A 14,359-nucleotide genomic window follows, 5' to 3' on the forward strand; every position below is an offset into this window, starting at 1 on the left:
ACGTTTGGTTGCCTTCAAATACGGGGCTCTCTTGGGCGTTGTTCACTACGTGTATCTCCGGAACTTCTCCAATCCGCGCGACTGGAACATGGCAGCTTCCTCTTCACGCTTCTTCTGCTCATCTCGTTGTAGAGCTTCACGCTCAAAATGCAATTGTTCCCTGATCTCGCGCTCCTCTTCCTCCTCTTCGAGTCGTTCTTGGCGGAGCCTTTCCTCCTTCTTGCGGAGTTCTGCGGTAATGACCCTACCAGCGCGTGTGTCTTTAACATCGCATGGATCGCGAAGTTCGAGTTGCAGTTCCATTTGGCCTGTTGCTGGATGTTTGAGCGGCCTTTGAACTATAGCTAATCCAGATGTTTAATCACCAGTGTACCGCATATATTTGGCGTGACTGGCTATCAAAGGATTCCAGCACGTCCAAATCTGGGTGCGAGGTATCGCTAAAACCAGGAGTATCGATGAGCTGAACGAGTCGTCTATCGGCCAATTTGAACTCTACTGCTTGGCAGGTGGCGGTAACTACAATTGTGAGCATCTATAATCTTCGAATTGTTTCAACGAATTCTTACAGGGTCTAAGATCGTGTCCAACTCTAACTGGTTGACCAGAGGTTGTGGCTACAAACGACGACTTGCCCGTACTAGTGCTGCCTAGGACAAAAATCATCTTTGGTTGTTGTCTCCTCTCAGGCAATTTCGGGGGAATTGATTGGGTACCTCTTGGTATCACCGTCACAGTAGCTGAGCCTGTTGCCTCGTCTGCTTCCGTGGAGATCTGATATCGAGACATGGTCAGTAGCTACGATGTTTGTGAGTGCGGCGCCCGCATCTCAAGTATGGGGTAGACTTTTGGCCAAGAGGGAGAGACTCTGATTCGAATGCTCTTCAAATCCAATACTTCCTATTTAAGTTCATTGGTCAGGATAAAAGGCACGGCATGGTTGTGGCCGCGTCAGGCATGAAGGACTAAAGTGATGACCCACTGTAAGAACGAACTGGAGTAAACAATAAAACCCAGGAGCTCGGCTCTTTCGATGCAGTTAACCACAAGAAACGACATATTCTTCAAGAATAGATCAATGTGTCAGTAGTGGCGCAAAAGGGAGATGTGCTTATCGCAGTTGTTGGTGTGACGGGTGCATGCAAATCTACCTTCATCAACAAAACCACGGGGCAGACCACGAACACGGGCATACGAGAGGGAAACACCTTGCGTTCTTGTACAAGATCAAAACAATAACCATCTCGTAAGTACGCTAACATTCGACAGGCACACAGAAGGTTCAAGTCGCCCAATGTCAAATCGGGGGCATATGGGTTTGTCTGATTAACACGCCTGGTTTCGACAACACCAACGTAATGGACTCCGACACTCTGAAGAGCAATGCCGACTTTTTTCTTAATCTCTCCTACCAAGACAACAAACTACTCCACGGTGTCATACTTTTGCAACCGATTAATAGCACTCGCGTGACAGGAAGCGAGAAACGATGCACTCAACTCTTCGAGAAGATCTGTAGAGCAAACGCATACGCCAGGATTGTCATTGCTACTACCATGTAGGAGAAGATAGTCAATCAAAGGGAAGGGACTTCATGGCAGCTCTTGACTCCTGCATGGCTCGCTACATTCATAACGGGTGCTGGCGTAGCCATCGCCTCTCCCGCATCCTGCATCGTCCAGTAGATGTCCATATCGCTTACCATCTCGGTGCAGTCCCGATGCACGATACTGTAAGCATGCAGCTCAGTAGCCCTTACGAACGACTGCTTTTAGGGCTGCAGATTACTTCTAGCACGATCCTAAGTCTCGTTAATGCTAGTTTAGGGGTCACGGTTTTGTTGCAAACTTTACCTATACACTCCCAAGATCTTATTAGAGCGCGTACATAGCAGGTATACAGTGCTTGCTTCGTGGCTTCGCTACTCTGCTACGCAACTGTTCCAACAACCACTCTGCGTCCCCTTGTCTGCCACATTCATATAATGTGCGTTCCTCCCACACTCCGACGTCCGATACGTATTCTCCTGCGCAAACTTATTATACGCACACAAACCTATTCTCATGTCCTTCTATCTACTTGCAAGATTGTTATTTACACTTACCTAGATTACACTTTCTATAAGACAGAAGGCAGCTTCCACAGTAGTACGGAGGCGTGAGGGTTGTACTCCTATAACGATGAGAGCAGAGGGAGGGCAAAAGTAGAGCAAAAAACATACGACAGCGGGTATTCGCTAGTGGTCACCCACCTAACTACTAATCCGCCGGTACGTTGCTTAAATAGGGCTGAGCGAACGGGAAGCCTATGGTCGTATGTGAAAGAATTGAGCAACAACTGATTACATGAAGCTTGAAAACTTCTGCTGTCTCCTATCTATTTAACATAGATGCCTTTGATCTTCCTATTCACGGCAAGTGAGAGTCTGACAACAGGAAGCAAGCCACGCAAAACAGGACTTTGCTGATCATGTATGTGTCAGAGCCCGTAGACCTGGTGCACAGGGGAGGAGGAGGTATTGCACAGATGTATCAAACAATATCAAGTAGGTAGCCACAGGGTGTATTGGTAGACTATAGACGGTTCGCTGCAGAACAGGAACAGGGTACGGCGCCTCCAGTATATATACTAGGCCCTTTACCTATGGCTAACCCATGCGTCGGCCCATTGGGCTGACACTATGTAGCTGCGTGGCGGACGCCCTAAACGTAGGCCCAATGTGTGGCAGACAATACGCGCCCACAAGAACGCCACGCTTACCAACCGCTCTAGGTAGAACACTCTACATAGAAGGTATCAAGTTGCAGCTATCGCGCAGCAAAGTAATCCTACTAAATTAGCTGATCTTGTATTAACTTGTAGTGTTAAGGAAAATAAGATAATTTTTAGTTGCGTACACAGCCTTATAATTTGTGATTAGCGCGGGAGGCCTGACCTCGGGTCAGGTCGGTGACCAGGTACACCGAGAGTACCCTCATAGACTGCACGATCGCAATATGCGTCGTTCATCCGCAAAAATTTTGCTCAATCGACTGGAACTCGCACAAAGAAAGGAATCGGATCCCACGTGTGGACCTGCGCTCCTACTTCACTCGTTAGGCCACCAAGGACTTACTGTTACTATTTAAAGGAAAGCCTGCATATGCAGCGCGCACGATCCACGATGTTTGTGTGATTCATTTTAAGCTTAGGCACGCAGTCTGAGAACCCTAAATGAGGCTGTCAGCCGCACCGTCTGTCTTAGGTACTGTCAAAACATTCGACATCTTCCCATGAGTACATCAAAGATGCCGACGACTCGCTCAACTGAGCACGATCCCTTCAACCCCTCTGGGGATGATGTCTCCACGAAGGCTGATCGTTGGCACATCTCATACAGAGTCCCACTTGGCATGGTGTCGTTCATGCTTCTCGGCGTCGGCTTCGCGGTGGCGCATCACGTCTACTACCAGTCGCTGGACGGCGAGCCAGTCGCGGAGACCAGCCAGGAATGGGCTGTTCGAATTGGAACAGGCATCGCTTTTCTCGCGAAGGCTTTTCTGATTGCAAGTGCTGGCATCTCATACCAACAGCACTATTGGAGAGTTTTACGTAGTCGACCTGTCTCAGTCACGAGCATCGACGATATCATGGGGCTTCTTGCGAACCCAATGTGCTTCTTCAACTGGGAGGTTCTAAGGAAAGCGTGGGCATCTGTGGTCATCGCACTTGCAATTTGGTCAGTCATCTGCTGTGGAGCTTTGAAGTCACTCAGCGATCGTTCGACTTACTCTTTTAGGTGCTTGCCTCTCTCCGCGATAGTCCCGCCAGCAAGTCTGACAGCTGCATTTTCCCTTGCTGAGCGGCAGATCACCTCGCCTGTGCCTATTTTCGACTGGCGATACATTGCTTTCGAGTATCATTCAGCAGCCTTGATGATGTTCACAGACGCGGGTCCTATCCAACATCGCATAGTCACAAGCTCGGCACTTACTGGCAGTATTCTCCCTATGACGCCAGAGCATCTGAACTCTACGTACACACTCACATTTCAGGGACCTAAGCTTCGCTGCGGCGACGTCCACAATCAGACTGCATTCGATTTATCGAAGGTGTACACTGCCCCCGTGAAAGGCATGACCACGCCATACAATGCCACGGTGCCAAGCCAGTCGCTCCCTTATAAGGGATATCCCGCAGAGTACGAGTTCGACATCTGGTTTACAACCCCGGAGCGCAACTTCACATGTGAGATGTGGAACGTCACATACACCGCGAATTTTACCTTTGTAAATGGCGAACAAAGAACCTCCGTCACGGACATCGACTACATCAATCGCTTCGTGATGGGATGGGACTCGGATGCGATGTACTGCTACGACCTCGCCAAGTGTGCATATCAAGGCTGGCACGCCGCAGTCGCCTCCATTTTCACTGGCTTTGTAAGAACAGCAGGGGCCACTGCAGATATCACATGGGACACTAAGATCTTACAAACTGATTTGGCAGGATGTCCCGAGATGGCTGTGGCAGCAGATATGGCATGGGGTGTGGAAGCAATCTGCCCGGCACCGTCGCTTGAGAGAGCTATTGAATCACTCAGCGAGAATGCTACGCTTAGCTTCTTCAGCGCAGGCGCAATCATGTTAGTCCATCTGGCATCACTCGTTAGGTGGCCACTGACAGCAACAGCAACTTTCCAAGTTACAGAACTGACAACATCACAACGACACCAGCTGATCTCACAATCTCTACGACTAAGTTGGTACACAGCTATAACGCACGTTCCCTACTTTTGTCCTATGCCGTGGCCGTTCTTGCAACACTCATCATCTTGCTTGCAGGGCTTCACGCTCTCTGGGCTAATGGTGTCGGACATACAAACACCTTCTCAGCTCTTGTGCGCACGACGAGAAATAAGGATCTAGACGAGTGGGCGCGAGGGCACTGTTTAGGATCTGACCCTGTTGACAAGCGTATCGCCAAGCAGGAACTGCAGTATGGCTTGTTGGTCGTTGACGACAAAGATAATGCAACGAGTGATTTACGACATGCGGCATTTGGGTTCAAGGGGACTGTTACACGGCTGCAGAAAGGCGACAAGTGCATGTGAGAATATCGAAGCCGCCATCGCATATCCACCGACTAGCAAAGAGATTGTCGCGACCAATTCTTCAAACGTTTGTTGAAGAATCTCCTCTGTCAATGTTATATAGCGTCTACTCGCCTCAGCAATGTGGTCGAGGCGGTTTTGTTTTGTAACAGTCAAATCTCGAATATCTCGGGCCCTGTCGCACGAGTCTTTCCTTCCAGGCCTGCCGCTGTGGGTGCATCATTTCACACTTAGCGAAACAGCGAGTTACCACAGTGTGTATTGATACCGGAAGCGTCCATCCTTGAAAGACGGCGGATCAGACAGGAGAGCTTGTTCTCAACGTCTTTTGATCGTATGTATTCATTTAGACACAGAAAACGTTTACAACGTACTCAGTGGTGCCCTAAGAGAAAGTCGATACGCATCGCGAGTAAACAAAGTGTCGTTTGCAACGTTGAAAGTTCATTGATCCATTATGTACAGGAAAGATACCTGTCTACCTGCCCACCGTGATATTCCTCGGTCGCTCCTATCAGGATTGGCGCCCTTTGCCAGCAAAACTACACGCAATCTACCTGGAGGTGTCGAGGACGTATCGCCCAGCGATAGCGCCAGCGTGCATCTTGTCGTACACCATCTGCAGCTCGGACAGGCCGACGACCTTAAACGGCGCCTTGATCAGGCCACGGGCGAAGAAATCAATGGCCTCTGCGCTGTCCTTGCGGTTGCCGACGTAGGAACCTGGGGGTTTGAATTAGCATTTGAAGATTGGAATGGGACGGTTAGACTTACCCTGGATCCTGATCATCTTGATGACGGATTCGAACACGGGCGCCTTGAGGTACGCTCCAGCGGGGAGGCCAATGCAGATGACGGTGCCGCGAGCGCGGACGTACTCAGCCGCCTGCTGGAACGGCTTCTCGTTGACGGCGACGAGGATGACAGCGTGGGGACCCAGGCCATCGGGCGTCGCCTTCTGGACATCGGCGACGAGGTTTTTCGACGTGGCGAAGTCGACGAACACCTCTCCGCCGAGCTCGGTCACCATCTTCTTCTTCTCGTCGCCCGTGTCGATGCCAATCACGCGGCAGCCCATCGCCTTCGCGTACTGGCACGCAAGAGACCCGAGACCGCCGCCAGCACCGACAATGGCGACCCACTGGCCGGGCTTGACGCCGGACTCCTTCAGGCCCTTGTAGACGGTGATGCCGGCGCAGAGAACTGGGGCGATGGCGTCGAGCGCGCACTCCTTGGGGATGCGGGCCACGTGGGCGGCCTTAGCAATGCAGTATTCCTGGAAGGTGCCGTCGACTGTGTAACCAGAGAGCAGGGCCTTGGCGCACAGAGGCTCGTCCGACTGTTGGCAGAAGTCGCACGCAAGACACGTGCCGTTGATCCACTTGACACCAGCGTAGTCGCCAATTTCGATGTCGTTCACAAGGTCACCCTTGGCGACGACAATACCTGCTCCCTCGTGGCCACCGACGAGAGGCAGCTTGGTGTCCTGGTGGTTGTTAGATCATGTGATCAAGAGTAAGAGCGGATGCTGAGCTTACCAGAGGCCAGTCGCCGTTAACGGCGTGGAGATCAGTGTGGCAGACACCAGAGTACTTGATGTTGACGAGAACCTCATCTGGGCCCGGCTTCTGTACGGGAATCTTCTTATACTCAACGGGACCGCCGGTCTTCTCGATGACCTGCGCCCATTGCTCCTTTGGGATTTCTGGCATTGTGATTGTGTGTGAGGACTTATAATAAAACTTTGGGTATCAATAAAGTCTCGAAAGTGGTAGTGAGTTGCTTGATCGAAGGCTGATGATTCAATGGACAGGGTGGGCTGAGGTCTTATATACCTACATACGAGCATTTGGGAGAGCTCGAGACTGCGACCCCACCCACAGTATACTTACAAGGCCAGGATCTCGATAGCCCGAGCGCTTGCTATCTTGGGAAGCTACAGCTCAGGTCAGTAACAAGCTCCTCTCTACCGGCCATTCCGAGTGCCGTGCTCGGCGGGCCGGAGGCATTTCGTGGCTGGTCGAGGCCTGCCATTGGCCTTTGATGATCCTATCTCGAAGTGCAGTGCCCACCGAGGGGTACATTTCGAGGCCCGGGCAACACGCTGTCGGATGATGATGCATCGGACGGGAGGCGAAACTCAAAGCGTAGAGGCCGCAGCGTCCATCAGTGGAGTGAAAACCCCGTGAACAGCATGGACTAACGTGGCCTGACATTAGTGTGTACATCATCGCCAGGGTTCAAGACCCGTTCTTTATGGTGTGAGGGGTGAGCAAACAGCAAGTCGAGGCGGGGTGGCTTGACGTTGCTGTTTTGGGAACACGGGTATCTCCTGATCTTTTTGAAAAGCCCAACAGCTTTCCACGGCCGTGCAGCATGACGAGGAATTCGAAGAGCAAATTTTGCTATCAGCGACATTGATGCAATTGATCGTGATCTGCGAGAAAAAACATGCATGCTGGCCACGTCCATCAATCCTTGTGTCCCAGTCGGCCCATGCACTCCCTGGCTGAACATCCGTCAGCCTCGCGTCCAACCACATCGTTCGATGTACCTCACATGAGTAAGAGAATCCATCAACACCCCGGACACCTGGAGTCCTGGCCTGCTGTAGCTGGGTCGGTCGAACGCGTCGCAAACGTTATTCCACAGCTGTCGTGCAAGCCTAAAGCCACAGCCCACATTGCACCTCTCACAGCCCAGGAGAGCGATGCCACGATCCAATAGTAGCGCTGCTTCTGTATCTGAGCAGATCCACTGCATGCGGCTCCCGGGCTACCGTGCGGAGATCCTTAATGCCGAGAGGAAACATACCTGACCCGCAAGACCGCGCCTACCATGGCGGGGTAGGTAGCTTGCACAATGCAACTCTGACGAGGTCACTCTAGCAATGACAACAAGCGGAGCAAGGGACCGCTGTGGAAAACGGTGAAATCCACATCTCCCCCGGGTTTCAGAACATACTGCTCAAATTGGCGATTGAATCTGTCCGGCAGTCCGTATGTATGGACTGTGAACACGCTAAGCCTGGATTCTGCCGCGCGCCTGGCCGACGCATCTTGAGATCGGTCCCAGATGGAACACCATCGCAAGTGGACGGCCAAGGCAGCTTCCCTCGTCTTAGAGTATTGGTCGCAATACCAGCCCGTGGTTATGGGTGCGGGGAAGGAATCGGGCTGACATGGTGAGACATTGCGGTTAGCACCAATCGCGGGGCGATGGAAGTAGACCCTGGGAATAGTATCGAGGCCGGACTTTGACAGGGCACCCTCACATTGCTAGGTCGGGGGGCAAGGGAAGCCAGCCTCGTTGGCTGTGGTGCGCGTCGACGAAGATGGGCTGATTTGGAGATTCGACAGCCGCGGAGTGGGGAGAAGACCGGCCCTTATAGGAGCATGCTGTTTAGGACCTTGATAGCCGAACTAGGAACGAGTTAGCCTGTCTGAGGACCATGATGGCAAATACTCGACATCGAGAACTTTTAGCTGAGCAATCAGCTTTGATATCACGATTGGTCAGATAGCTCAGGTTGGTCACCAGTCTTGATTCACTTAATGGCTCCCACCATGTTCTCTCAGTGATTGCATGTGTGAAGGTAAGATACAAAACACCGTACTGTGAATGTCCATCGAGATATCCTGCCATACTGCGTCCAAACCCCAGACTTCCCAAGCATCTTCCTTGCTCGTGCATGCAGAACGTTGTATACACCAAGAACAACCACGCATAGACCCACCAAAATCAAAGTACACTGCATATGCTTTCATGACTGCATTTTGTTTTCAATTCTCTTCCACACGCCTGTTCCTCGATAATATATGTGAAACGAATCCAAACCAGTGTAGTGGATCCCCATGCGCGTATAAGGACTGCCTCGGACATCGGTGGATTTTGAATCTCACATTCGCTTTTTCTCATCTTGAAATCCTCCGAACGTTATGCGATTCCAAATATCCATGAGCTTGTCATCTGTAATTTGCGATCACAACGGGATTGCGCATGTGTCTCCAGACTAACCTTGCGTTTGGGAATCACGGCGTTGCGTCAATGACCCTCATCGTAAGATTGTTCTAACATGGTAATGCCTTATGATATGTTACTTCTTCTGCAATTAGCGCAATGTTCTTTATTACATCACATCTAAATCATTCCCATCTACTCGTCCCATCCGACAAACACCACCGGACCACTAGCCTTAGTCTCCCCGAGCTTTGCTCCAATCTTTCCGCTCCTGACATCCCTGCCCCATACCACTACCGTACTATTCCCCTGATGACCGACTGCGACCTTGTCACCCTTCTTGTTCAGACTAAACTGTCTCGGCAGATACCCCCCACTCGGGGCTACCTGCACCAGACTCAACTTTCCATTATCATGAATCTTGAAGGTCGACAGTGAATCACTATCCGCCTTCTGGAACAGCGGAGACAGGTTGAAAGAGTGCTGTCGGCTGCTCACGATGACAAACTTCTGATCAGGCTGTACTTCGTCAGCTGCGACTCAACCCACTCCCTCTAAAACCAACGGGAAACTCACAGAAACAGCAATCTCGCTCGTTGGCGCGGTATTGGGCGCCAGTGTCTGACCAAGCTCGCCGAGCGCGTAGGCTTCGGATACCTTCTCCCAGACCAGGCCGCTGGCCTTGTACGTGATGCGGTACGAGTACACCTTCTGGCTCAGCTCGCCGTTGAAGAGCAGATACACGGCCTTGTCTTTCCCGCGCCCGGGCGCTTTCCAGAACGCGCCGTGTCGGGGACCAGCGCCTGGATCAGTCTTCAAAGGGGCCAGTTCCGTAAGCGGCGCGACGGTTTCAGGGTCGTATGTGAAAACGCGAATCAGATCGGCGCCCAGGTCGGGGATCAGGATGTACTTCTGAGTTGGGTCGAGAATCACATGGTGAGAGTAGCTGCCACTTTGTCTGCTCGGAATGGGTCCTGTGATGTTGTTTGTCGGGAAGAGAACCTGTGCTGGGGGTTCCACAGAGCCGTCGGAGGGGAATGAGAAGGCTCCAATTGCAGACTTGTTGCTTTGGGTTGTTAGTGAAAGTGCTATACTGCGGGAGAATAACTGACTAGCTCGCAGTGACGTATCCCCTCTTCCCGTTCTTGAGCTCGAAGTACTCAGCTGCTACGCCTGAGAATGGTGCATCGGCGCTATCAATCTTGCTCAGCGCGCCCCCTTCTCCGATCCGGAATGAGTTGAGTGAGCCTTTGGTGGCACTGCTCACACCTCGATCAAGACAATACACAAGGCGCTGAGGAGTGTCGAGGCTGAGCCAAGAGGGATTACCGCCACATTCTCTAGTTGTTGATGTTACGGAGAGGCTGTAAGAGCCGCCACTTCGAGTAAGTGCAAGGGTGCTCAGATCGCCGCTCGACTGAGCAGCGAACAGAGTAGCTGCTTGTGTCAGAGAAGGAAGGAGGGAGACGAAAATCGATGCCACCTTGGGAGCGAGCATCTTGAATCGCAGAGCCGAATTGAAGCTGTCCTTAGCAGAGTCGTGACGATTTCAGGAGACGCTGTTCTTCATATAGCTCCCGCCATCTTGATTCCGCTCCCAAGGACCTAAAGCTTCACACCAAGCTTTCAGATAGTCAGTACTCACCGTGGCACTCCTTGGCTTCTTCCTCCCAAGTCTCCATTTCCACCACTGACTTAAACCTAAGGTGATACCAAGCCTACTGTCAGCCTGACACAAGAATTGTGGACTGGGTTATGTGCATGGTGCCCAATCCCAGTGGAGTATCTAACGACATAAATACGATTTGTTCTGGGTATTGCGGGGTACACATTTGGAGGATTTCGACTTCCTGCGGACAAGGTTTCCGCATGGAGACATGTATTTCCGGTATAATCTTATTTAACCTTGGCGGAAGCAAGATCTCTCGGCCACGAGAATAATAAGAGGCAATACAGTATAAATTTAGGGGCAAAATTTAGTGATCTGTCATGTTTTACTCTTATATACATCACCGCTTAGCAAGCGCTAAGAGACACTCGCCCCACTTCTCTTCTTGCGCCTGCTAGACGATTTGCTAGCTATTTCAGAAGAAGATGACTCAGCGCTTGGTATTCTCAACTTGGGCAAAGATAACTCTGCCACCGGAATAATTTCATGCTACAGATCGATATCTTTATAGGAATTAATCCGATATCAGGCTGTGCGACTATCCAGTACCAGGCAAAGTTTGTAGAAAATTGTCAGAGGCTGGCGGCGAGAGACACAGTAGAACTATGAGTAGCTGTGACATTATATATCCTCTCCACACGCTACGTCCAGGGTTTATGTACATCGTGCAGGTCAATGATTGATGACATGCACCTCCCTTTCGAGAGTCGAACTCGCTGATCATAACATCATGAGGAGACTTTGCTCGCTTTTTATACGTCCACACCAGGATGGGAAACAGCAAGAGATCCAAAGACGCCGTCGCTCCTAAGGTAAATGCAGGGACAAATCGGTTATACAACATAGAAGTAGATATGCTCCAACACTGTTCATGTATGGCAACAGAAAGCTCAATAGAACTGATGTCCACCGAAACCATTTGCAATGGCAATTGGTGGTTGTAGAAGCGTCGCAGGTTGTTGTTGCTGTATGAAGTTCGCTGGCACATAGTGGCTCTGATAAGGATGTTGGGGCATATTGAAATCTGCGACGAGAAGTGGGTTGCCAAAACCCGGTGGAGGCCTTGGCCGTATGATGGGAGGCTGAGTAGGTGGGTGTTGCATCTGCTGCTGAACGACGACTTGAGCCTGATGCGCTTGTTGCTGCTGGTAGGCAGCGTTCGCATCCTGAGTATGTCCGTTTGCCGACTGCTGGTCTTGTGCGTCCCAACCCCACTTTGTCTTGAGTTCGGTGTTAACAAACCCAACCCGCCAACCGGTCTCCTGGCGGATTTTATCGAAGATCTGCAGGACTTCTTCCTGTTCTCTTCGGTCCGTGAGACACTCGCCCGCAATAGCCAGCGAACGCAAGGCTACACTTGCAACACCTCGGTCTTTGACGTGGGCGCTGATACCACAGATGAACTTGGAATTTTGCTCAATCATGTTCCACATCTCTGGCTCGTTAGACCCTTGGATGGGATTGATCTGGGCAAGCAGAACCAGACAGGTGTGATAGAAAAGCCGCGCGACGATCGAGGTTCGCTTGATCAGCCACACTTCTGGGAAGGCCGACCCTGAAATCGTTTGGCCTGGGTATAAGTATGCCATAGGATGCATAGTGCGCGGAATGCCTTCATTCCATCGGTCTGTCATATCTTTCAGACGAAGCCACTCATTGTGTCGGTCTTGTAGCGTCTGCCTTGCAATGTCCGGATTTCGTGGTATGGACGCGCGGTAGTTGCAGATCTTTGCAACGATGTACAGAATTTTATGCGTCCAGGTCTCCTCTTTTCCTGATTCGGTCTCAGGCGAAAAGTCCAGCTCGATGCCCCAGTCGTCTGGGTCCCAAGCCACCTGCCAGTTAAAGTGAAGGCAGCTGAGTATCTCCATACCTACATTCAGCCAGAAGCAGGCTGCCCCAACACCGATTGACCGTGCGTTCCACTGACACTCTTTGATCAAGGCTCGAGCACCAGCAATGTGGTTCATCCGCTGCAATGCTCGTTCGCCCATGATCTCGTATACATTCAGGATTACTGCCGTGGTCGCGCAGAGGATGGTATCGCGGTCCGGGTCTTGTAGGGAGTGTAGGAGGTCTTGTGTCGCAATATCGTAGTAGTGCAGCGCTTTCTCTTCGCTGTATTTGGGGTTCACGAGTGCTAAATGACGAGCACCGCAAGCCAAGAAAGCGTTTAGTAGCATAGGCTCATTCAGCGCATGGAATGGAAGCAGACGCGAGAAGTGCTTATGCCCATCCATACTGTCCATCCAGATCCCTATCTCTTCAACGAACACCTGCATGTATAGCACTTCCTCTTGGGACTTCAGGTAGTCGCGGGTGGGGACCGGTGCTGGACTCGCGCCATGGTCCATGGCATACGGCGATCGATTCGAGTTCGAGTAGTTGGAGTCTATGTTGTCAGTTAAATTGTCTATTTTGTTGGCTAGGAAGCACTACTTACGAGTTCGTACATGGTGTTGTGGAACTTGCTGGCGATCGTAGCTGTAGTGTTGCGCCTGTTGGTAGGACTCCTGAGCCATGCCTTGGATGGGAGGAAATAGCTGGTGTGCAGCTGGTGGAGGTGCAATACCCTCAGGTGGTCCCATAGAGAAGCCATTGCCTGCCATAGGTATGTACGCGTCGGTCTCTTCCGCAGGATACATCTCTCGCCCGCCCACGTACTCGGCCGCGATGATTCTCGACTCGTCCTGGAAGGCAACCTGGTACTCCGCGCCCTTGGGAATTAAATAGGCATTCTTCTCGCATGTAGTGTCAAGGAAGTTGAGTTTCTTGCCCCAATTACAGTCGCGCTGTGACTTCGCGCAATTGTTGCAGCAAGGCTTGGTCTCGTCGCATTTCAAATGCCTTTCTCTGCATGTCAAGCATCCCGTGCGCGTCCTCTTGGGCTTGCCTTCTGGTGTAGCATCACTTTCCCTCTTCTTGGAATTCTTGTTGCTAGGCGAGTCGTTCCGGGGCGGAGGCGTTAGAACGACGGTGCTGGCCATCCTGTCTTCCTTTTGAGAGCATCCAGCAGGACAGGAACAAATGTCCCGCGGTCGGCTCAGCACTTCGAAGACGTGGAAAGTGGTATACTACACACGCCGCAATGCACACCGTTTGTCCCTCCTACGTGTCTTGGCTGGATACGGTGCTGCAACGGGAAACTTGCACAGTTGCTTGGACAGTTGCTCGGAGTCGTGGCGCAGCCTATGGTGCGATTGGTACTGTGCGATGGTGGGAACTGTCAAGGGCGGCGCAGGCGACGGCGGATACGTGTCTGACGGTACTTGGAGAGCAATGAGGTGGCGCGAGGTAAGAATATCGAAGCAGTGCACAACAAGAGAGCGCACAGAAGTTGTGAGGCTGAGGGTAGAGGGGGTCGGCAGTAATTGCTGTGTAGGCTGCGGGAGAGCGAGGTTCTGCGCAGGGCGGTACGGCAGTTACAAGACCGGAGGGCGTTGACTAATGCTATATTCGGATCGCAGTCGCGGGAGGATGTGAACCGTGGAAGCGCGTCGCAAGGAGAAGATTTATTGATTTCTGCCCTGGCTGGCTGGCACAAGACCAACGATGACGAGAGAAGGAGTGCTGCTCAGCTTCGTTGAGTTCAAGGAAGGATCGACCTGTGGTGCAAGGCGGCAGGTATAAGCGACGGC

General features: G+C 51.6%; 5 protein-coding genes across 5 annotated transcripts; 1 reads left to right on the forward strand and 4 right to left on the reverse strand.

Moving 5' to 3' along the window:
- Positions 1-15: 15 nt before the first annotated feature.
- On the reverse strand, positions 16-789 carry C7974DRAFT_443966 (uncharacterized protein; the record flags this gene model as incomplete). The annotated part of the gene is made up of 3 exons (XM_046145479.1): positions 16-331; positions 366-519; positions 570-789. 3 exons carry the CDS (start codon positions 787-789, stop codon positions 46-48), a joined length of 660 nt encoding a protein of 219 aa, XP_045992120.1. The 3' UTR covers positions 16-45.
- Positions 790-3,218: 2,429 nt separating this feature from the next.
- On the forward strand, positions 3,219-5,092 carry C7974DRAFT_428483 (uncharacterized protein; the record flags this gene model as incomplete). Its single annotated transcript, XM_046144599.1, has 3 exons — positions 3,219-3,718; positions 3,779-4,624; positions 4,672-5,092. Exons 1-3 carry the CDS (start codon positions 3,273-3,275, stop codon positions 5,090-5,092), a joined length of 1,713 nt encoding a protein of 570 aa, XP_045992121.1. The 5' UTR covers positions 3,219-3,272.
- Positions 5,093-5,502: 410 nt separating this feature from the next.
- C7974DRAFT_69376 (chaperonin 10-like protein) lies at positions 5,503-7,055 on the reverse strand. Its single transcript, XM_046147093.1, has 3 exons — positions 6,631-7,055; positions 5,867-6,578; positions 5,503-5,815 (listed from the first exon to the last, which is right to left on the reverse strand). The coding sequence occupies exons 1-3, from the start codon at positions 6,802-6,804 to the stop codon at positions 5,646-5,648; spliced, it is 1,056 nt and encodes a 351-aa protein (XP_045992122.1). The 5' UTR covers positions 6,805-7,055; the 3' UTR covers positions 5,503-5,645.
- A 2,192-nt stretch (positions 7,056-9,247) lies between these two features.
- Positions 9,248-10,550, reverse strand: C7974DRAFT_380424 (Lactonase, 7-bladed beta-propeller-domain-containing protein; the record flags this gene model as incomplete). Its single annotated transcript, XM_046140516.1, has 3 exons — positions 9,248-9,571; positions 9,629-10,118; positions 10,165-10,550. 3 exons carry the CDS (start codon positions 10,548-10,550, stop codon positions 9,248-9,250), a joined length of 1,200 nt encoding a protein of 399 aa, XP_045992123.1.
- Positions 10,551-11,611: 1,061 nt separating this feature from the next.
- C7974DRAFT_437370 (uncharacterized protein) lies at positions 11,612-13,708 on the reverse strand (the record flags this gene model as incomplete). The annotated part of the gene is made up of 2 exons (XM_046145189.1): positions 11,612-13,113; positions 13,165-13,708. 2 exons carry the CDS (start codon positions 13,706-13,708, stop codon positions 11,612-11,614), a joined length of 2,046 nt encoding a protein of 681 aa, XP_045992124.1.
- Positions 13,709-14,359: the final 651 nt, after the last annotated feature.

This window comes from Boeremia exigua (assembly GCF_020726555.1).
Source record: "Boeremia exigua strain MPI-SDFR-AT-0100 chromosome Unknown C7974scaffold_13, whole genome shotgun sequence".
NCBI classification, from domain to species: Eukaryota; Fungi; Ascomycota; class Dothideomycetes; order Pleosporales; family Didymellaceae; genus Boeremia; species Boeremia exigua.